This window comes from Anabas testudineus, chromosome 22 (genome assembly GCF_900324465.2).
Source record: "Anabas testudineus chromosome 22, fAnaTes1.2, whole genome shotgun sequence".
Taxonomy (NCBI): domain Eukaryota; kingdom Metazoa; phylum Chordata; class Actinopteri; order Anabantiformes; family Anabantidae; genus Anabas; species Anabas testudineus.
Window position 1 is genome coordinate 17,838,637 of NC_046630.1, and position 23,125 is coordinate 17,861,761.

Below are 23,125 nucleotides of genomic sequence, written 5' to 3' on the forward strand. Positions count from 1 at the left end.
CTGTGCCCACTAGATGTTATTTATGCAAAAAATAGGAAGAGCAGTACAACTGTACATAGTACCATCATCTACAATAACCTCACTGGTAATTTAACGTACCACATAATTTACATCAAGCTTTCAAAAAAAAAAAAAAAAAAAAAACAATACATGATGCCATCTATTATTGAAATTCCTGTGCTTTTTAGTGTTAAAGCCTTCATCAGAGTAGCTTCATGACCCAGCCCCCCTGTGAGGTTTTGACTGTGACTCATCAACATGTAGCCTCGCCTCCAGGCTCTTATAATCAGTCACTTATAGTCACAGGCGGCCATACACACTACAGCTGCTCGCAGGGAGAGCAGAGCTGCAACTACACAAATGTTTGTGGAGATACACAGTCAAACGAGCAAAATGACGAGGTTCCGCCTGCAAGCCGCGATAATATGTAAGTAGATTCTGATAACAAAGCATTTCATTTTCAGTTTGAGTTTCATTTTCTGACAAGTCTTCTCTTACTCTGTTTAGGAGGACTTCAGCCTTTTTGTGTAAATGTAATGCAAATCCAAATATATAAATATATTATATATTAAATATATTTCAATAATGTCAAACAGTTTTTGACATTAGCAAAACATTATTCACTTTTAATAATTTACTAGTTCATTGTGAAATTTTGGCACAGGGAAGTAAAGGAAACACGTGTAAGTTGACAAGCCACTTCAAGTGACAGCGAGATTGTGATTAATAAGCAGGCGCCAAAAAAGAACCGTCTCTGTTATTGTTAAAAAGCCCTTCAAATTTAATTTAAGTTCCATTTTAGTCTTCTGTTGAAGTTTGTTTCGAGCATTTTTCCGTTTCAGTTCTTCCACTTTTAAGAACAGACTTTTTTTTTTAGTGAATCACGTTGCCACAAGTTAATTTTCAATGGAAAAAGTTATTTTTCTTTTAGTTTAGTTTGTTGATTTTGTACAGAGCCTTATGATCACATTGGAAATGCATGTTTATTATAGCTCTTCATTTGTAATTAAATCAATTTGTGTTGTGGCTCTAAAACTATGAAGAAGGAAATGTTTTGTAGTTTGTTGTTTGTACTTCAACTTTGGCTGTGTGAAACATGGGTTGTGATGGATACTGGATAAAGTATTATCAGTCATCTACTATATTTTTGCTGGTGCTTTAGCTACTCCATTGACTAAATTCAAAACACTGACCTGATTACTAAGAAGACAGGAAAAGCTTTAGTACCATACATCATACAAGGTGATTTCCGGTTTACTCAAACACTGATGATCATGATTGTTAACTATCAGCCTCTTAAATGTCTATTTTTTTCAGAGCAACATCACAAGTTGGTGAAGTTAAAGTGTTTATCACTGACAGACTACACTGTTAAAGAATATTTCTAGAATTATTTTATGTTTTTCTTATTATCAACAAATCATCTGGAAAGGAAATCACCAATATGCTATTCCTGCTGTCAATACTTTTTTATTTCTATGGCATTTCTGTTTCCTCATGTGTGGTGTTATCATTGCAAACGACTCCTCAACCTGTCCCACAGAAATTTTGAAGGAGCTCCAAAAGTGACAATGATACTGCTTCAATGCTGTCTCCTTCCAGTCAGTGTGGGATGCGCCTAAGATTTCCTCTTTAAGAATGTTGTATTCAGCAGTACGAGCACCAGGTCATCATCATTTGATGTGGAATAGTATTATTGTAGAGCAACTAGAACATGTCCTTGCATATTTGTGTCATCTTTCATGTGAATGTACATCTGAGAGGACAAATACTTGATGTGTACAGGTGAAAAGTTAATCAACTTTGGTTTCCTGACAGATTGGGCAGAATATTAATAAACTGAATCAGAGCATGTACTGTATGACTTTAATCTGCTCCTGACAAGTAGCATCTGTTTTTTTGAATTACAGGTCTACTGTTGGGTTGTGCAGTATCAGAGATTGCATCAAGCCAATCCTCCACACTACCATCCTCTACAGTGACCTCTGCGTCAAACACCCTAACCTCCTACCCCATAACTGGGAATTCACCAACCACCCAACCTGAAACGTCAACTGATCTCACTGCAAGTTCAACAAGTTCAACTATGTCCACCAACAATATGGTTTCTACCACTGTACATACAAAAGAACCAATGACCGCCAGCACTGAAGAAAACAGCTCTTTAGGTTCAGCCTCTACATCTTCTTCCCCATACCCAACATACACATCTAACACAGCTCACACCCCGGACAATTCTTCTGTGCCTCAATCAACATCTGAGACCCCGATGACAGGAAACATTACCTCCACAGCTGACAGCATCACCAGCCTCAGAACTACTCCAGTCAACAGCACCCCCAACACCGACCAAACCAACGACACAATGAGCACCACCACCATCAGTAGTATCTCCACCAGTACCACTAACAACACCAACCAAACCGACGACACAATGAGCACCACCACCATCAGTAGTATCTCCACCAGTACCACTAACAACACCGACCAAACCGACGACACAATGAGCACCACCACCATCAGTAGTATCTCCACCAGTACCACTAACAACACCGACCAAACCGACGACACAATGAGCACCACCACCATCAGTAGTATCTCCACCAGTACCACTAACAACACCGACCAAACCGACGACACAATGAGCACCACCACCATCATCCCACCCGCAACCACCATCATAACAGATCAAACCACCACCACCTTCAATACCCCCAAAAGTACTATCTCCGACCAAACAACCATAACCACAACGGTGCAGGAAGAACACAAGTCCCATGCTCTGAGCTCAGGTACGCAATACCATTTTTTATAAGTATGTTTAGATTTGTGTCTGTAAACTGTAAAACTGTAAAAACACAATGTAAGATATGTGATTGCAAAAACATATACATTTTAGATTAGATTTTTTTTTTTTTTTCAATTTTACATTGAGTTTACATTGAACTTCACAGTCCTATTTGTGGTTTGTAGGTGCCGTGGGCCATTGATTGGCAACTTCCAATGCTTTTTATGCCAAACCTAACCATAGATGAAACTGTGAAGTTGCACTCTGGGCTTTAATGTGAAATTTTGTTTTCCTATAAAACTAATTTGCCCTTATAGATTACTTGTATAGGAATGTAATTGTGGGGGCCCTTTAGCATGGCTAACAAAATATACAATATATGAGCAAATACATTTTACAATACACTCACAGGTGCTGAGCGCCTATATAAAAGTAACCATGTTGAAAGAAGCACTACAAAAATGTTTCCATGCAGTAGTAACGCTTTTTTGGTATTTAATATACAGTACTGCTAAATCTTGGTGCTTTGTCTGGACACGATTCTGCTTTTTGTTTGTCTTGTTTTTTTCTTTATTTTTTTATTTCCACCATCCACTGCACACAAGCAGTGATCTTAGACTTGCTGTTGGTCTCTGACGTGCATGTTACTCATTATCTTCTTAGTATAGCCAAAATATATTTCCTGTAAACAGGATGTTATCTCACACCATAAATTTTTTCTCATGTAAATCAGATGGAAATCATCATAAAAACTCCAACTCTGAATGTTTCCGAATGTGTCAAATGTTATACATTGACTAACTCACAACAGGAAGAAATCTAAAAATGATGTTAGCCACACCTGCCTCTATGACCAGCTTATGTGCTGTGCCAATCTGTGGTTAATATGTGAACAGAGAATCTGCCTCTCACATTCCATTCTTTACACTGCAGTCACATCTTTACAAGATTTATTTTATTCTGTCTTGGTTTTTGAATGGTTTACCTCTTAATACTGTACCTTATGTACTTTGATGTTGTTAACTAGGTACCAAACCTCAAACAATTTCAAGTATTAGTTGTTGTTGTCAAACATAGTTTGAACTCTGTCCCTTGTGTGAAGACAATTTTCTTTCCATCATCAGTTATTGCACGAGTCACATTTTTTACGACATCTTTTATGATAGTATTGAACTTGACAAATAGGTCAGTACTTTGGCAGGCCTGCAACTGTGATATGGCTTGATTACAGCTGTATCTGTAGCTGTCTCTGCTAATGCTGGAATCAAAAGCTTGACAAGCTGCTAGTCAGTGTAAGATGTGACTGTGTAATTCCAACATTGTTTTGTTCACATGTTGTGTGAGTTTGTTACTGTAGCTTACTAATATAAGCCACAGGCATGCCTACATTCAGGAGTCACCTTGTTTGTGAACCACCAATGTTGAGCTAGTTGATGGTCAGTCAACCTTTTCAAATTGCTTCCTGTTTATATTACATTTACATTTAGTAATCTGGGCAGATGCTTTTATCCAAAGCAACTTACAAGGTACAGCGTACCGATACAAGGCAGTTGGCAGCAACTGGGCTCTGGCAAATCTTTAGGTATGTGAGTATGTTATGTAGATCATGTAGTTTACATACTCCAACTCAAAAGCTGTGTAACCTACATCATATAATATATTATAATATATCATATATAGGAAACTACAGAAGAATATTTTGGTCAGATCATAACTTTATGGAAAGACTTTTAATTTACAATCCTTGTCTTTTTCCATCTCTCTCCAGGAAGTGTTGCTGTCATTGTCTGTGTGTTCATTGTAACTGTCATCCTAGTGTTGGGTGCGCTTTACTACTACAAGATGAGGTGAGTCCAGAGAACAAACACATGTCCTGGAAAAAAACAATCGACATAGCTGTAACTTTGCTGATATTTTGTGGGAAACATTATATGCTGACAGCATACTGTGCAAAACAATGATTATAAATTTGTCTCTGGCCTTAAGGTCACTGAGAACAGTCAGGAACCTTTGGCTTGAGCTTGGAAAGGCATTGTTCACTCAACTGTTTTTTTAGATGTAATTTTCTAAACTTTCTGCTTCTGTTTCAATTAAACTAAATGGAATTCCACTGGTAATGCAGCATTTTATTTATTTCCATGAACAGTATTCCAGTTAGTCACAACTACTATACTACACTGTGGTTTCATAGGGACTGTTCTGACTATAGTTTATGATCACGGTTCATTTAATTGGGAAATATTTCTACTACCAACCAATCCTTTAGCTGTCTACTGGCATTTGGTGTGGTGTTGGGTTTTTAAGTAATTTTATTGGGCTGACTTTTTATTTCGTTCCTCTTTCTCTGCTTAATTTCCTCTTTTCTGTCTTTATTGTTCATTACAGACGCACGTCTTATGGTCCCCTACTGGATAATAATGACTATGGCACATTGGGAAACTTCAGCAATCCTATGTACGACCCATGAAGTGTCACCAGTCTGCAACGTGATTCTGATCAGTGTTTTCAAACTGTGTTCAGGAGTGCTGCCTTTTATAGCTGACATGCAGCCTGATAGCTTAATTGTTCTCAGTTGGAAAACTAATGTGACATATCTATTGATCTTTGTTCAACTAGCCTAGTTTTTATTACTGGGTAAACACTGTTGCAAATTTTACTCAGGTAACTTTTCAGAGCTCTTTTTGCATAGACACAGGAAGGTTCTAGATATGTCGCAGGTCATTAGAGGTATCATTCATACAAAAGATCTGACATGTGGGTTAGAAATACTTAATGAGAATGTATTTTATAGAAAAATAAAGATATTACACCATAATTTATGAAATTGTAGAAAGATATGACTAAAAGAACAGTTTAGAATTGCAATAGATGACTTACTAAATTTTGTAGTTGCCACCTACAGAGGTACATTTTCCTGTGAAATGATGTCATTTCAGATGTCTTTGTTCAAAATTTTAAATTATATTTTAGCAATCTAAACAATTCAGACTCAAGATAGCAAAATGTCCTGCCTTTACAAATCATTTTAGCTTCATTGGATCCCCAAGAGAACACGTGCAGGACAGAAGCAATGGAAGTTCTGAAAAAAAGAATGACGAAAAAGCATGACAAATATAGCTGTTGTAGCTTTGCCTGTGTGGTTTGACAAAACAGCGAGGGGTGGTCTAAAATTAGAGTAACCAACCAGAAAGTAAACGAGACTAAAGACTAAAACAAAAAAAAAAACAACAGCATTGCATCACTTTACCATTACAATATTTAATGCTCTGCACTATTCAATTAAACTAAAAGCATTAAAATGGTTGATTTGTTCTTTGTAACTTATCTTGCTTCTACATATCTTTAAAAGGCTTTACAAAATTTCTCCTACTAGCTGAATACAAAATTCAGATTTGATCAAATATGGCTTCATTATTAATATTTCTATTGACCCTGTGCAGTTTCAGCCACCATTCAGAATGAATGTTATTGAGGTAAAGGTTTGTTCACTTACTGAGATTTTTGCCTTTGCAGCTCTGCCAGGCTGCGTGCCCAATTGTACTTTTTACTTTGTACGAGTATTGTTTGTTTGTATTCAGTTGAAATATAATGTGACAGATTGTATAATATTTTGTGCAATAAAGTGATAAAGGAATACTATGAGTGTGTTACTGTTGTTTAGAGGAAAAACAGTGGTAACAAATGACATACAGTACAGCATGAGAAATACAAGCACACATAAGCATTATAAGTACACTATAGTCTTAGGCGTGCTAGTAGCATGGCTCCAGGGTCCAATCTCAGTTACGTCTGTTCTGTAGCTATCTAAATACAAAAGCATGATAGCTGTAATTACTGTTCCAAAAATGTGAAACAAATAAAGTGACACAACAATGTGTGCATGTAAAACATGGATAGAGGGCTTCAGCAGAATGCATTTGTCTCTGCTCCTCAATGAGCTGCAGAGCATTTATTAGTGACAGCTTTAATGAGGGTCCTATCATATGTGCCCTCCTACCCTTTACTGCTTCCATTCTTCCTCTTTTTCACAGTTCCCATGAAACCCTCCTCTCCTGCCCCTGCTATCCTTCTTACTGTACCCACACCACCTTTCCTTGTGTTGTTTTTCTGAACTTCCACCTTTGTTCTTGTACTAATCTTATTTATTAATAGCACAAAGTGACACTGCACGTTACATGACGTGTCAGCAAAATATGTATCAAAAGCATTTATTACTGGCCCCTTTCAGAAGCATATATAAATACTGTATTCTAATAGTATGTACCACAGCATACAAACTGTGTGGATTATAGTTACTGATGAGTTAATGTGCCAACAGCAATATTTGAATGTTACACTTGGTTGAGGCAGAAGTAAAATGTACACTTTCTAAAAATGGACAGGAAAAACTCCCTTTAACAGAAGAAACCCCCAGTAGAGCCAGGCTCAGGCTGGGCGGCCATCTGCCTTGACGGGTTGGGGTGAGTGGACAACAGAGAGGATAGTAGATAATCTGTTCTTTTATGCTCCTTCAAGTTTTGTTTAAGGGAAAGTGGAACGAGCATGTTGTAACTGAGCAGTTTTTAGAAACCAGCATAAATTCGCTCAAATTAAGCTGTTATTCTTGTTTACGTGTCTCACAATTCAGATAAGTCTGTGCATATGTGGCAGTTTCAGTGCCCCAACTGTGTTCACACTGGAGTGGGACAGATCTGAATGAATTGTAACCAGGAACTGAAATATCAGAGCTCACAAAAGATTTTGAATTAGGCACTACTGCAATAAGGTGAACTTCTGGCAAACAGCAGCTGCTGTGGCATTTACAGGATAACAACACGTGATTTATTGGGTCTGATCAGGATATTGTATTACTTTAACGACAAGTAAGCTACTGATAATGTTTGTACATTCAAATACTTCAGTAACTGCGCAACCTAAACAGTGTACTGAATTACACTACATGTCCTTACTTGTAGTTACTTTCCTCCACTGGTACATCACCTCTCTGTTTGTCGTCATTACTGGGCAGCAGCAGTAATAACAGAGGGAGCTGAACAATGCACTGCACTGTTATTATCAGGCCACAAATAAATATATGCAATGCATGTTGTGTGTGTATGTGTGTTCTTTTTGAGGACAAAAAAGTCCCCATAGTGCCCATAATCTAATCCATTACATTTTACAGTGAAGATGCAGTTTGATGTGTGTGTCTGTGCATCTGTGTCTATTATTACTATACATGGACTACAGGCCAGGTCCAAGGTTCAAGGTTCGTTTCAATCCTTTACAGTTGTGTAGAGAGTGAAACGAAACAATGTCAAAAACACTTTGTAAACACATCAGATCTCAATAGGGAAAAAAATCATGCTGGATATGGATGGATGGTATCCTGGGGTATCTCCTCCCAGATCTGGAGAAAAGAGCATATATCGCTCTTACTGATGGGTTAAAGACCTTCTACGGCTCATTCTGGCAGAATGATTATTAGGATATAAACTTGTGCACCTTTGTGTCAGTAGGCTGACTATGAAGATGCTTTCTGTTTGTGTTTATTTTTACACATAGTATAACACATGAACAGTCCTCTATTGCTGATAAGATTTTCAGAAAAAGCACAATATGAAACTGATATGCAGTATGTGTGAACAACACGTTTTTTTTAGTTCATTCACTGGCCTCGTTATACAGAACTATGTCAGACTATAAGAAACCGGAAGAAGCCTTTTCCTCTCTGCATTTTTTTTTTTTTTTTTTTTTTTTTGTTGCTCACAGCTCACAGCAGTTAAAAACCACAGACTGACAGCATGCAGTATGACAACAGTGCTGAGGATGTTCATCGTTATGATGTCTCCTCTACTTTTGCTCTAATTAAACTGATCAGAAAAAAGCCCTCTAGGAGACAGGGTAATAATGAGTGGATGTAAAATGTAACCACTGCATTTGATTGAATGGGTTCAAAGCCAATAAGGTAGTTTTATATATTAAATATATATATTAATGTTTATCTACGAATTTTGGATTGTGTTACTATATACAATACTAGCTATCATGTACTAATTGACATTTAACATAAACTTGGTGTGAATAATTAAACTAAGATTGGTTTCGAAGTTTGATCAGCTATGACTGGTGACCATGCAGCTATAGCAGATATCCAATTCTGGTATGGTTGATTGCCAGTCAGGTTTTTTCACACACGATTGTTGTCAACACCTAGTTACCCCACAGTTCCAGCTGGAGCTGAGTGCTACCGCTAGTTATTAATTACTTTTTGCAGATTTAGATTTTCTAATAAAAAAAAACTTTATAAACTAATACATTGCTTATGTTTAATTTATATCTTAACCCTACTCACTAAATAAGGTGGTTAAAATCAACCCAACCTTTACCAGCTGCTGTTTTTGTTCCACAGTCTGTAGGTAACGACATATTTTTTGTCATAATTTTCACCTTTGAGAGTTCAAAACAAATCTGGAGTAGACAGCTACATTTACAGGGCTATAAAACACATCAAATTCAACGCTCGTTTAAACTACCAAGTTGCTATACATGTGCTTTGGTACTGAAAAAAACAAGGTACATCTATTTGTTGCGCAGCATTTTTCTAAGAAACACTTTTACTGGAGTATTGAGTTTGAGCACTTTAAACACCTCTGATTATTATGAGTTATTGTCAAGCTATTTCAGTCTAACTGAAGTGACTGACTGACATAGAGACTGACATTGCTGTATTTCCACTTGGAAGCTTGAAGCATGCACACACATACGTTTTACCTTTGATCTGATGCTGTGATACTGTTAACCACACACACACATACACACACACACACAGTTTATCGGCCCACACAAACACCAGGTCTAACAGAACAGAAACTGTGTGAATTGCAGTTTCATTTACATGGAAGGTAGCTCTCACTTTCTGCGTCCCTGGGAACTTTCTGCTCACTGAAGCTTATCTGCTTCTGTTTTTAACTTTTACTTTTATGTTTAAACTTCAACATTACACACTGAGACTTTAGAAACCTTTGGGTTAATAAACTCTAAACTACATGTAGAATCTGGAAAAGGAGAAACAAAAAAATATAGAAACGAAAAGGAGATTTTGAAGATACAACAATAACAAATACAGTGTATGAATCACGCGTCATGATAAAGCAGTTTTTTTCAGGTAGTAAGCCACTCTGTGGCCAACCTGTTCGATGTTCCAAATACAACCGCGTGGTGATGTGGAAGCAACTAAAAGCAGAACTACAAACTACCTTTGAGGACTGGTTTAAATCAACTGTAACTTCTGCTTTGATGCGTTTTTTAGAAGTAAAATTCAACACAAGAAACAGACACTTCACCTCGGCAGTTTTTAGATGTTAGTGAACCACACGCCTCTGTATTAATATAATAGCTTGTTTCATCTGTCCACATCTAAAATGTGACTGATGCAGCTGAGTTTCAAAAGCCAAGTAATGTTTTCTTAATCACAATCAATATGAATTGATTAGTTTAAAAGAAAACCAAACACTGGGAGCCCTTACAAATTCATATTAACAAGAAAATTTTATTCATTGTATTAGGTAGAACTGGGCAAAAGAACTATTAAAATATTCATTTTATAGCGCCGCCAGCCAATCACGTGTCTGGGAAAGTGAAAGCCACATCAGGTTAGGTTGACGTGCAGGGCCCAGACCATAGTATCAGCTGTTAGCAGCAACGCGTGCTAATGTTTGGCTACTGCAGCCGTGCACAGCAGAGGGTCAGGAGCAGGAGAGACATAAGAGAAAATGACAGTAAATAATTAAAAAGAAAATACATTTACCCTTCAATTTGATGCAGATACTCATTTGGTCCTGTGAATTCTCCTCTAGCGCTATGAGATTGATGTCAGTGGTTTAGATTGAAACACTGTGTCAACCATATAACTGATTGCCATGAAATTTGCTCTACATATATTTACCTATAACCTAATTTAAAATCCGCTCTGACATTGCTGGTTCAGAGCTCTTCCCTAGCACCATGGCATTAATATTGATTTTAAAAGCTTTACAAAGACACTAGCTTGTCCGTTTTTCAGTTTCAGCCTTTACTTTCTTGGCAATTGTTAAGACAGCGATGTAGCTTTTTGTGAATGGAATAATTCTTTTAATAGACCACCTAATGTAAGTAGTGTAAATGCAGGCACTGGACACTGGATTAGAGCATAGTGAGGATCATGAATTGGACATCATGTTGAGTGTGCATGAATAAGCTACATAAACTCCATAAAAGTAGCTAGTGAACACACAACACTTCATATTTTCAGTTTGCAAAAGTTTCCATTGTAAATGTTAAATGTGTGTTGTGAAGTACTTAATAAGATAAGAGAGAGATAGAGAGATAAACTTTTATTGTCATTGCAACATCTTACAACGAGATTAAGGTGCCAACCAGTATGTGTAATGTATATATAAAAAAAGTAATAAAAGCAGAATAAATAATTCGAAACAGTATAAAAAACAAACATCAAGTAAATAAAAGAACCTCACATTCACACTCTGGATCAGCCTAAATAGAGCAGACGCTGCCTACACCCACACAAGTAAGCATTCTGTCTTAATATAGACAGTATACAACACCTGGATCCAGAATTAGCAGCAACTGGGGGATAAAAGATCCCTTTTGTGTCCATGTTGGCAATGTGAGGACTTTCTGTTTATCTGTCCACCACTGAAACTGCAGTTACTGTAGAGTAAGATAAGATTGCACCAGAGTCTAACGACCTGTAGAGGTCGCTCATCACTCACATTTGTAACATGATGCAACAGGCTGAGACATTGAGCATGTGTTGTCAACACTCTTTTAGTTCAGTCTTGCTCATGATGCTGTCACAAACTCGAGTACTCAAGTACTTCAAGTACCTGGAGCAGAATAATTTATTAATATAGTATTATTAGTATAAGACATTAATGTATGTGACATGTGTAGAACAAAGAAATCCACATACTGGTGTGTTGGATCATGGTCTTTAACGTGTTTTAAATTACAGATCAGAAGAACACACAATCAGACAACTTATCAGACCCGAGGACAACATTTCATTAGGCTACACTTTATTTGCACTTTCCTCTTTTATGGTTTTAATAAGCGAATCCTAGGATTCTATGGAAGCGGAGATGTTAAGGACATGTTTGTTATTGAAAAGTAGGACTTCATTTCTTTCAGGGAAACAAAAACTTGATTTCTTAATTAAAATTCTGTGATTGTTTTGTAGAAATGCAATTTTTCAAACTTCAAAGGGCTGGTAAAAGTATTAACTCTTACATTTTAAGGTTTTGTCTTAATCAATATGTAAAGTTGGCCTGTGTGGGCATGTGATTCAAGTTTTAATTGCACACTCTCATTTGAACCAAAAATGGAACTACTTCATTTTTGCTAGCACAAATACCACATTTAGCATCATTCAGTTTTTCAGACTGAAAATGCAAAATCTAGAGATGAAAATGCAAATTTATGCAAAGCCATTTTTGTGTTCTTTATGAGCTCCCAAAAATGAGGGGGTGTGTATGAAAGTGACTCAAACCCCTTGAATTAACACTGTAAATTTTGACTTTGCTTACATCTTGAGTGGTTCATTCCACATTCAGTGTGGTGGAAATGCCAAGAAATGCTGCCATGAAGGTCAGATGATGCTCTGATTAGATCTTCTCACAGCACATCTCTGGCATAAAACATTTAGATAATTATCATTATGATGATGAAGATTATTATTGCTACTGTGATCATGTTCTTTTTGGGGTTTGTTTGTTTGTTTTTTTATGTTGTCTTTGTGTTCTCAGCCAATCCACCTTTTTCCTGTGCCCTTCTATGCTTGTTATTATGTTCACCTGTGTGCCGCACTTAATGTACATCACTACCACCAGCTGGGGCGTTGTTATTCCTGTGCTCCTGACTGAGTGTCATCAGCAGTCGCCTGTCTCCACTACAGTGTGGCTGCTCTTCAAACCCTTTTAGTTTGTCCGAGGTCTGTGGTTTTGGACAGTTGGTAAGTTTAAGACTGTTTAGAGCAGCTTTAATGCTACATACTGTGTCTGTTTTCATCCAGTTCTGAACTCCTCTTTGTCTTTGTTTTTGTTTAGCTTCTGTTAATTCTTAGTAGCGAACCGAACTCTTCTTACTGAAGATACGTTCAGAGACTGCTTCGCCCCCTTTATTATAGATTTACTTTGCTTTTGTTTGTGCTGGGACTTAAAGGCTGTTTACCTGCAACTCTGTGTCTGCCCATTTGGTTCCTTAGATATTATCAGTAACCACCTTAACCTCACACCCGAAGTGTGTGCGCTTGACTGGCTCGTCTGCAGCCCTGTCTCTTACTAAAAATATGTGGTGCATAATGAAGAGGAGAATCAGACAAACACGTCCAACATGTTTAGGCAAATATTCCACTCCAACAATTAATATTATAATAATAATAATAACTAATATAACCACACAATTAGAAATGTAATCAAAAAGGAAGGTGATACAGTAATTCTGTGTAAAACACGCCTCTGTCCTTAAACACACACAACACTCACGTAAACAAAGGTTCAAACTAATTAATAAAATACAGCTTTTAGTTGTTTCAAGGCACAACTCGAAGAAAACACTCTAGTGAGCTCAGGTACAACAGTCTAGAAGAACACTGGAAAAACAAACTGGTTGATAACAAAATGATGCCATCACTGTTGGTTAGATCAAAAAGACTCTCTGAGATTTGAATACAGTTGCAAGAATGGTCTGGCAAAGCCCCTTTCAGAAAAGAAAGCCAGCAAATATAAGGGTATTTTTTACACATTTGTTTGCCCTGGTCCAAATCACAAACAACATATTTCCTTAACCTATTTGCCTAACCACAACTAAAACATGTCTTCTCACATATTGACACTGTAGGACTTGACCATGGCATTTCCTATTTCTTCCAGGTTCCCACATACACTAAACATTTGACATCTATTTGTTGCGCAGCATTTTTCTAAGAAACACTTTTACTGGAGTATTGAGTTTGAGCACTTTAAACACCTCTGATTATTATGAGTTATTGTCAAGCTACTTCAGTCTAACTGAAGTGACTGACTGACATAGGGACTGACATTGCTGTATTTCCACTTGGAAGCTTGAAGCATGCACACACATACGTTTTACCTTTGATCTGATGCTGTGATACTGTTAACCACACACACACATACACACACACACACAGTTTATCGGCCCACACAAACACCAGGTCTAACAGAACAGAGACTGTGTGAATTGCAGTTTCATTTACATGGAAGGTAGCTCTCACTTTCCGCGTCCCTGGGAACTTTCTGCTCACTGAAGCTTATCTGCTTCTGTTTTTAACTTTTACTTTTATGTTTAAACTTCAACATTACACATTGAGACTTTAGAAACCTTTGGGTTAATAAACTCTAAACTACATGTAGAATCTGGAAAAGGAGAAACAAAAAAATATAGAAACGAAAAGGAGATTTTGAAGATACAACAATAACAAATACAGTGTATGAATCACGCGTCATGATAAAGCACATACACATACACTAAACATTTGACAAAACTAATGAGTCACTGTGGTAACTTGCTATTAATGTCCTCATACTGGCTTCTTATTACTGTTGCAACAATGTCTGCAGTCCCAGACTGAACTGAACCAAATGACCATGAGTCATTGTTTTTCCGTCACACCAGCATCATTACGAATGATGACGGTAATGCACACTCCACTGTGAAAGTTGTGTTGTGTTTTAGCCACAAAGAAGGTGAAATGTCATCAGACCATTCAAAGTTCCAATAAATCCTACACTGCAGGTAGTTAAATCCAGTCACTAGCAAATAGGTAAAAGCCTCCTATTAGATAATTACTGTGTGGATGATTATTATTCAGCTTGCAACAAGTTATTTAACCCTAAATGATGCAGTGAGAAGCTTCTTATTTCTTAAACAACCATGTCTGAAGACACATCCTGTGGTTGTAGTGTTGTGGTTGTGTTGTTATTGGCATCAAGCAAAGTAAATATTTAAGGAGACTGAAACTACTAAAACTGGGTTAAGAACTGTCCACTGGAATTAGGTCTAGATTCTAGATCCAGGTTTGGAATCCAGATTTACCCTGTTCCAGAGTGATGAGTTCATCAGGGTGAGAAGAGAGGCAGGTTAAGTGAATCAGCTATTATGCCTAGTGTCTACTGTACAAACCTGTGGGGGCAATGCTATGATCTGGGGTTGCTGCAGTTGATCAGGTCTAGAGTCAGCAATGTTATGTGTCCAAAGAATGAGGACAACTGAATTTACTGAATGACCAGGTTATTCCATCAATGGATTTTTTTTTTCCTTGATGTCACATATTCCAAGATGACAATACCAGGATTCATCTAGCTCAAATTATGAAAGAGTGGTTCAAGAAGCATGACACAGAATCCAGACCTTAACTCCATTGAGAATCTTTGGGGTGTGCTGAAGAAGACTTTGAGCAGCAGTCAGACTCTCGCATCATCAATACAAGATCTAAATAATGCAACTTTGGACGGGAAGAAATGTTGAGACATTGTAGAAGCTTATTTAAGCAATGCCACGGGGAACGTGTGTTGTAATCAAAGCTAAAGGTGGTCCAACACAGGAATTACTGTCTTTTTTTTTTGGACTGGCAGTTTTTGTTGTTACAGATCTTTATCCTCTCTTTATGCATTTATCTTATGCATTCTTAATTTGCATTACCATAAGCAGCATTTTCCCCCTATAAAATAACCATAACCACATGAAAATACCTCTATGTACTATATCTAGAATAGAAATATCTTACATTATCCATTCATACACCTTTAGTCTAAAAATGCAATATATTTGACTAATACAGCTTATGCCATTAGTTGTAAGACAGTAGCTGCAACTCATGGGAGGACACGTGGTTAGAATAATGGTATAATGGAGAGATGAATAGTAGCTGATATTTGTTTGGAGAAATGCAGTAACTGCAGGGTCTCTTTCTGGTTGTGGTGGCATATCTATCATGCTTAGTCTGTCTGCATTTGAAAAATTCAGATATCAGTTTCTCACACTGGAACCCTGAACTTCTGGGCTGCAAGTGAAAATGCAATCGTCCAAAGCAGTCATCTTATCGATTGGCCAAAATGTTACCTGCGAGCCCCTAGTACAAAGTCTGTGTGAATAAACTGTGACTAACATGTATTGGTTTTACAGCAAGCAAGGGAGCATTGACACAATCAGCACAAAGAAAATATTTCCTGTTGAATAACTATGCATGAATGTGAGAATCTTCACAATTGGCTTCTAAGACAGAATAACTAAATACTTGGTCGGTCAAGGAGGCCCAGTGACTGCAAATGGGTCAGATGTATACTTCCTTCTTTAGGTACTGCAATAAGGGGTTTGCATATCCAGCCACAATGTAAGCTACTGCAAGATACATTTTGAAAGAAAACAACAGGTACAAAGCAACTCTGATGGTAAATGAGCAGCAATGTCCACATTCAGGAAATGTTGTTACACTGCACTACAGCAAAACACTTGTGACAGATCCTCTGCAGACACCAAATACCTTAAAATCGAAATCATCTCTAAATAAAGTTTCTATTATTGAACACAGAAAGCAGTCTGAATATAGGAAAGCAAACGGAGGTAGAAGTGTTAAAACAATAGTTTCTTTTTTCCCCAGCTTAACAGAGAACAAAAGTGTAAAGATACATTTGCTGTTCAGCAGTTCAGTACAAAGACATGGTTACATGATGGTAATAAGTGACCATGGCTGAAATTTTCCCCTGAATGCCCCTGGTTAAAGTGTAATTAATGTGGCTAAAATGGTTTCCCGAGTTATTTCGGACTCTGACTCAGAACAAATCATGATGTTGCAGACGTGCTTCCACTGTTGCTTCTCTTCCCCTCCACAGACCCACACACATGTGCAAATGCTCTTGCCAAATTGGGAAGTGTTTTTATACACTCAAAAAAAAATATCAAAACTTATTAGTTCAATGACTTATACTTACACTTATTATAAACCCTGTTATATTTTAATACATAGTTATAAATAAAACATCAAGTTGACGTCATCCCTTTTGTGTGTGTTAAATTATTAATTAACATTCCAAAACATTCTGGTTAATCATTTATCAGATTAGTTTGAATAGCCAAGTTGTGTATTACACCTGTGTTGTAGTACTGCGCTGGTAATCCACGAGGAATTCCTTTAATTAAGTGGTGAACTGATCAACCGAAAGCCTGGCACTGCCATCCCTACTGAAAGCATCATTCCTTCAAGAAGCAGCAGCAAATTTTTCCTAAGGTGATTTTCGTGACAAGAAAGGAGTGGAAGAGTAGGGGAGGGAAGTTTCAAGGCGATGAATAAACAGTGTGTCACACACACAGGATCAAGGGGTGCCTGCACTCACGTTATTGAACACTCCTAGAGTCTGTGTGTTGGAGCATGTCTCCATGACATCATTCAGACTTCAACCAAACGTCTGTTTTCAGTGGCTTCTTGTTTATCCTTGCTGATGACATTCTGTTCTTCCCAGGATACCTGCATATAGCATCTCTGGTAAAGTTAATGTTAGAAAGATTGTGGATACATGTAAAAGACACCAAATCTTAGCCTATTGTTTTAAATACACATGCGAGAAGGATTCACTTTTATCAATCAATCATAATCATATGCTACTTAAAAGTTCTCCACTTAGGGTCAAAGAGGCTTCTACAAGGTATTAAATTAACAGATTTCATCATTACGAGTACGAGTGTAAGTCTTGACTTTTTGTTTTTGAGACCAGTTTAATGGGCCAAAATGACAATTTACAACACAGTGAAAAAAAAACGAAGGATAAAACTACTTAATAGAATAAAAGTACAACTGGAAACTAAAGCATTTAGCGTTCTTCCATGATCAAATTGTCAAAATGGTCTTAGACTCCATATTAATATTACTACACCCCAGTTCTGACCATATTTCTCTACAAACATACATAGTTTATGATTCTTGGATATATTCTTCCAAAGTTATATAATCAAAATACAACATGAACTACAATCAGCTGAATCATCAAGCATGGTGAGGTACATGAAGGTACTTTTTGATATAGTACCATACATATTAGTAATTCAGATGTTTGCTATTAAAATAATATAATATAAAACAAAATATCCAATATATATATAATATTAGTTATAGAAAGTATTTATCCATAAAGTATTAACCAAAAAACAACACCAACAAAAAAAACATAATTTATGAAACAAACTTTGCCAACGATTTGTCACCTCTTCAGCCCCTCCCCTCCTCTATAACCCAGACCAGCCCCTCTGCCCAGGCAGTATATATGAACAGCAGCTAGCTCTGCAGCACAGAATCCATCTAATTTATAGAGGATTTAAGAGACATTAGAAGGAGCTACAGAAGAGGAGTGCTACAGAAAATTGGTAAGTTTAAATATATGAATACCAATTTGTTATTTTATATCTAATGACATTTTGCAGGTGTTTCTTTTCACCAACTGAAAACATGCATGTATTCAGTAAAGAAAGTTGAATCTGTACTAGTTTAAATCTCTGTAGGATGAATAGATTCTCGCAGTTTTCCAGTAAGAGCCAGATGCTCACAGTCTCTTGTTTCTGGTTTACTGTAAGTGTTTTTGTTTGTGGCTTCCCTCCTTCCCAGATCTGAGCCAATCAGAGATGAAGCTCCTGACAACCGCCCTCATCATCGCTCTTGTTATAGCAACCTCCGCAAAGCCAGTGAGCTAACCACGACACTCCCTCACTCAGTTCTCTTTCTCACTCACTACTAACACTCCAGTTATGGAGTCATGCTTTTAAAATGTGTTGCTTTACCACATATTTGGAGGCTGAGGTGGTCCCGTGTAGCCCAGGGACAGGCAGGTGTCTTTGAAGTGCTACAAGAAATTTTGGGAGGTTTTGGGTTTGACTTCTAACCAATCAGATCATTTAAATAATTTCAATTTGGTAATAACTAATATCTGTACAGAGCGTAGCAGAGCATAACAGATGGCAAAAAAGCCGAGTGAGGAGTTCTGGCTGGTCAGGGCAGAGTGGACTGAGTACACTTACTTAAAATGTTATATTGTAGCTTTAGATATAAAATATGTCCTATTGCAATCAAAAAAACTATATTAAAATGACTAGGTACATCCCAGAGGGGAAGTCTAGGGGACCCTCCCAAACGTTTTCCAATCACACTAAGTTAGTAGTAATCAAAATTTCATTTCAAATAATTAATTTAATTGATTCTATTTTTCAATACCTCTGTTGTTAAAATGTCTTGTATGGTAAAAAGTATGGTTATGATTAAATTAGATTTAAAATGACTAATGAGGAATTGTCATCAACCACACAGGCCTCCAACACCCTCCCCTTCACACCCGCATTTTCCACCTAAAGAGCACATTATTTTGCTCACTGGTACTGATCATATAGTTTATACAAGTAAATATATATTGTGTGCTGCAGAACTGTCCAGTAGGAATACATTTGATTTATCTTATAGATCTAAGTCTCTCTTATTTAAAAATTTCATTTCATTTACTCCACAGATCAGGCACTACCGGCATCATGATGCTGACATCCCTGAACGTAGCTGGAGACATGGATGGCTGGATAGACACATGTACAGACAAATTTCCCGGTCTAATGAATCCAAGTACAAAGGCTCTTCCTCTGAGTCTGATCAATCGTCAGACTCATCTGCACAAGAATCCGCTGATTCTTCAGAAAGTCGGTCTTCAGAAGAATCATCTAAGGAAGTTGTCATCACTCAGACCACGCGGGCCACAACCACTAGAACTATGACAACTGATTCCATGATTACTTTCGCTGTGACAGATGTCACTACAGGAGAGATGAGTACGTCTACCCTTGAACCAGAAATAGACACAGACAGACCAGTGGTGGCAGAGACCACTCCCCCGGCAGGAACACCGAGCACACCCGCTCCCGAATCATCCACCGGTGTGACTCACTGTGTTACTAAAGACATTCCAACAGAGGGTCCCATCACCGAAAATAGAGGAGATAACTAAGCTGTACCTTCACTCAACAACTGCAAACAACAATTTACCACATTTCTATCAAGGTTTTGTTATTACCAGGGTATTTGTATTTTATTCTATTCTAACTTTATGTGTAAGAGATAAACCCATGTGTATTTGGTGCAAGCTTGCTTTATAAACTTATAGAGATACTCAATAAAACTGGTTTGAACTTAGGATGGCTTACTAGTTAACTGTTTTAAATAGTGATACTGTAATCTTTAGAGTTACGTGCTTTAACATGCACTTCTTTCAATGACAATTTATAGTAAAAAGTTGACAGCAAATCTAAGATAAAGCGTCAACTGAATTTGAATCAAAAGTCATTATAAGTTGATAGAATTGTAATACTCATACATAAAACACATACTGACACAATATCCAAGTATCAGTAGTAGTAGCAGCAGTAAAGACAGAATTGCTACAGTCGAGTATTCAAGTAATCACAACGTAAGGTGAACACTGTCAGTACACACTGAATACAATTCACAGAAATCCTAGGAAAAAATGTATGAAGCATCCAGAGTATGTATGCCACAGTAATGTGTTTATAGTCTGAGCAGGGAGTGTCGTGTTTGTGTAGCGCCCCGTTCTGTTGTCCGTACATGTTGAGTTAAAACTGAGTTATTGCTGCAGTGAGTTTGTTTAATTGATGGTTGGGGATTCATCTTTTCCCAATCTAAATATGGCCCACAGGGCTCATGTTGTTGATGTGTTTCTGTTTTAACTTGTGTTCTTTGTGTTGGAAAGGGTCTAATGTGCATGATTGAACATGTTGTACATAACAGTGCTGATCTTTTCTAATAAAAAATAAATAAAAGCCAATTACAATTTAATATTATCATTAAATGAATTCATATTATCAAATAATTTGTATAAAAACAATGCATTATAATTAATAACACCGGATTACAGATTAGTTCTAAATGTTTGCACAACGTATCAATGGAAAACATTAAAGAAATGTAAACCTAAATATATGACAGTTGTAAAAAATCTCTGATGAGTATGAAGTGATTCTATATGGGGTCTCAACAAAATAGTTAAAAAATTGACTGGATGCTCACTGACTCATGAAAAGGTGTTTCTCCTGTACAATATAAAACAGAGGTGGGAGGTAAATTACTCTGCTTTAATCATCCACTGTTTTATCTCTTCAGAGCCTAGATTACTGTGATGTACGGATGCACTATGTATATATGCACCTATACGTACAGTATGTGAATGTGAATGTGTATCTACACTGTGCTGTGTGCGGTGTATCTCCCTTTCATAGTACTTTAAACAATGGCAAGGAACTAAACCCTTTTGAGTTCTGCATTAATTTCTCATAATAAACACACTTAATAAACGTTCATTGTGCTGGTAAAAAAAAAAAAAAAACGTTTTGCAAGATGTCCAGGCTATAGGGCAGGAGAGCAGCCCCAAATCACGATGGGCCCTCTGCTGTACTTCACATTGTTTTAATATTAGTATGCGGTTCCCTTTCTCTTCATACATAGTGCTGTGCCCAAAAAACACATTGCAGCATGCCTAAAGTTTGCCAACACTCCACAACACCACCGAGAAATTGTTTTGTGGATAAACTGCAGCTTTCCATCATAGAGGGGAAAATGATTTCCCAATCTGTCAAGGTATCCTACAGCACAATATCTGGGTGGCTGTCCACCACCGGAAAGTTAGTAGAGGTTTGGTGATGCAACAGGACAATGATCTGAAAAAGTCAATTTACTGTCGTTATTCCAGCATTACTTCCTGTTTCCAACTTTTATTTTTCTGATCCTCTCCGGGCCTTCTCTGTGTTCACTCTGTTAATCCAGATGGTTTTTACCTGTGTTGACCTCTTATCCCCTCTGAAAGTGCTTCTTGTAGTTTGGACCCCTTTTTGCCTCTCTAGTTTTTGCTCTTCGTATGATCTATGACGCAACAGGACGCCCCTGTTAACCTGGCTCCCGGAATTGTTTACCAGTAAACATCGTGCTTTCTGTTGTCTTTTGGGAAAATCTAGCTTTTTATGTTTTATTTGTTACTTTGTTTTCATTGTCTCGTGCTTGTTGTAATGTAACCTGCAACTGCTTGCCACTTTGGTCCTTGAAATCACAATTCCCAGAACCCTCAGCTCCACTAGACGCTCTTACCCGAGTGCTCATTCCTATGGAACCTCCCTAGCAAACCGGACACCTCCAGTCCACCCTTATTATGTAAGGAATTATATTCAGAATAGTCATACTTACTCATTTGGCTCTCTTCTTCTTCCTCTGTCATCTCCACTGCCAGTTTGCTGGTCTGACGTAGTCAAGCCTCCACATTATCAATCATTTCTGTTGCCTTGTAATAATAAAATCTCATTCTTTTCGCATGGTTTATGATGGACCATAAACAAATGTTTCACAATTTTGGGAGCCCTGTGTTAGGTACATTCCTTTGAGATTCCCAGCTTCAGTTTACCTAGGAGGTAAATTCAATGTGTGATGCTCCACAACTTGAAAAATGGGGTTGAACACTAACCTGTATCTCTAGAAACACTGTTCTCATTACAATACTCAAATCTACATTTCTGCACATCAACAGTTTTTATTGAAACTTTACTTGAAACTCAGTTGTACCTAAGAAATAGTGCCTATAAAGAATTTCTGTGATGAAAGCTTGGGCACAAAACACTAAAACCTTTTTGTGAGGCTGAATGTATCTGAGAAAATCTAAGTTTCTTCAAATTAAGTCTCTTTGAATGTTGTTTAACAGCAAACCTAGTGACCCAACACAGTTGGTTGTTGTATTTCAATGTCTCAGCCCCATCTAGTGGGGGATGTCCTTCATCACAGCATAATGAAAATTGTGTCTGCAAAACAACACTAAGATTTAAGCTCCTCTTACTTATGTCCTGGAGAAAGGTACTACACATACTGCTTGTGTATGTGACAAATAAAGCTTTGCATCCTTGAATCCCACAATATGGTCTATTAGTCCAAGCATGTGGACTAATTAGTAAAAATAATATTGCTGCAGATGAGCAATATATACAGTATAATAAAAGATGATTACAGTATGTAATGTAGAACGTGTCTTTTAGTTTATTAGTTATATTTTCCATTTATTGGCCCTTTTGTTGTTACAAAGACAAATCTTTAAGCTGCAGCATTCTACATTTTAATGTGTGTTGTTGTATTTGTCCTTTTTGCAATTGCAGAGATCCTCCTCCTAAAAAGTTCTCCTTCTAGTTAATTGTGGAAGAACTTGACTACCCTGCACAAAAGCACTGACCCCAACCCCACTGACCTCCTTTATAGGATCTCACTGA

General features: G+C 37.3%; 1 protein-coding gene across 1 annotated transcript; it reads left to right on the forward strand.

Annotated features, from left to right (window-relative positions):
• The first annotated feature begins 293 nt into the window (after positions 1 to 293).
• Positions 294 to 6,078, forward strand: parm1 (prostate androgen-regulated mucin-like protein 1). The gene is made up of 4 exons (XM_026340428.1): positions 294 to 427; positions 1,911 to 2,792; positions 4,557 to 4,635; positions 5,174 to 6,078. Exons 1-4 carry the CDS (start codon positions 361 to 363, stop codon positions 5,253 to 5,255), a joined length of 1,110 nt encoding a protein of 369 aa, XP_026196213.1. The 5' UTR covers positions 294 to 360; the 3' UTR covers positions 5,256 to 6,078.
• Positions 6,079 to 23,125: the final 17,047 nt, after the last annotated feature.

Bases quoted from the DNA above. Each gene is read 5' to 3' on its own strand.
- parm1 (XM_026340428.1), top strand. From the start codon at position 361: ATGTTTGTGGAGATACACAGTCAAACGAGCAAAATGACGAGGTTCCGC. The intron at 2,793-4,556 runs GTACGCAATACC...ATCTCTCTCCAG, and splicing joins GTCCCATGCTCTGAGCTCAG to GAAGTGTTGCTGTCATTGTC. The intron at 4,636-5,173 runs GTGAGTCCAGAG...TGTTCATTACAG, and splicing joins CTTTACTACTACAAGATGAG to ACGCACGTCTTATGGTCCCC.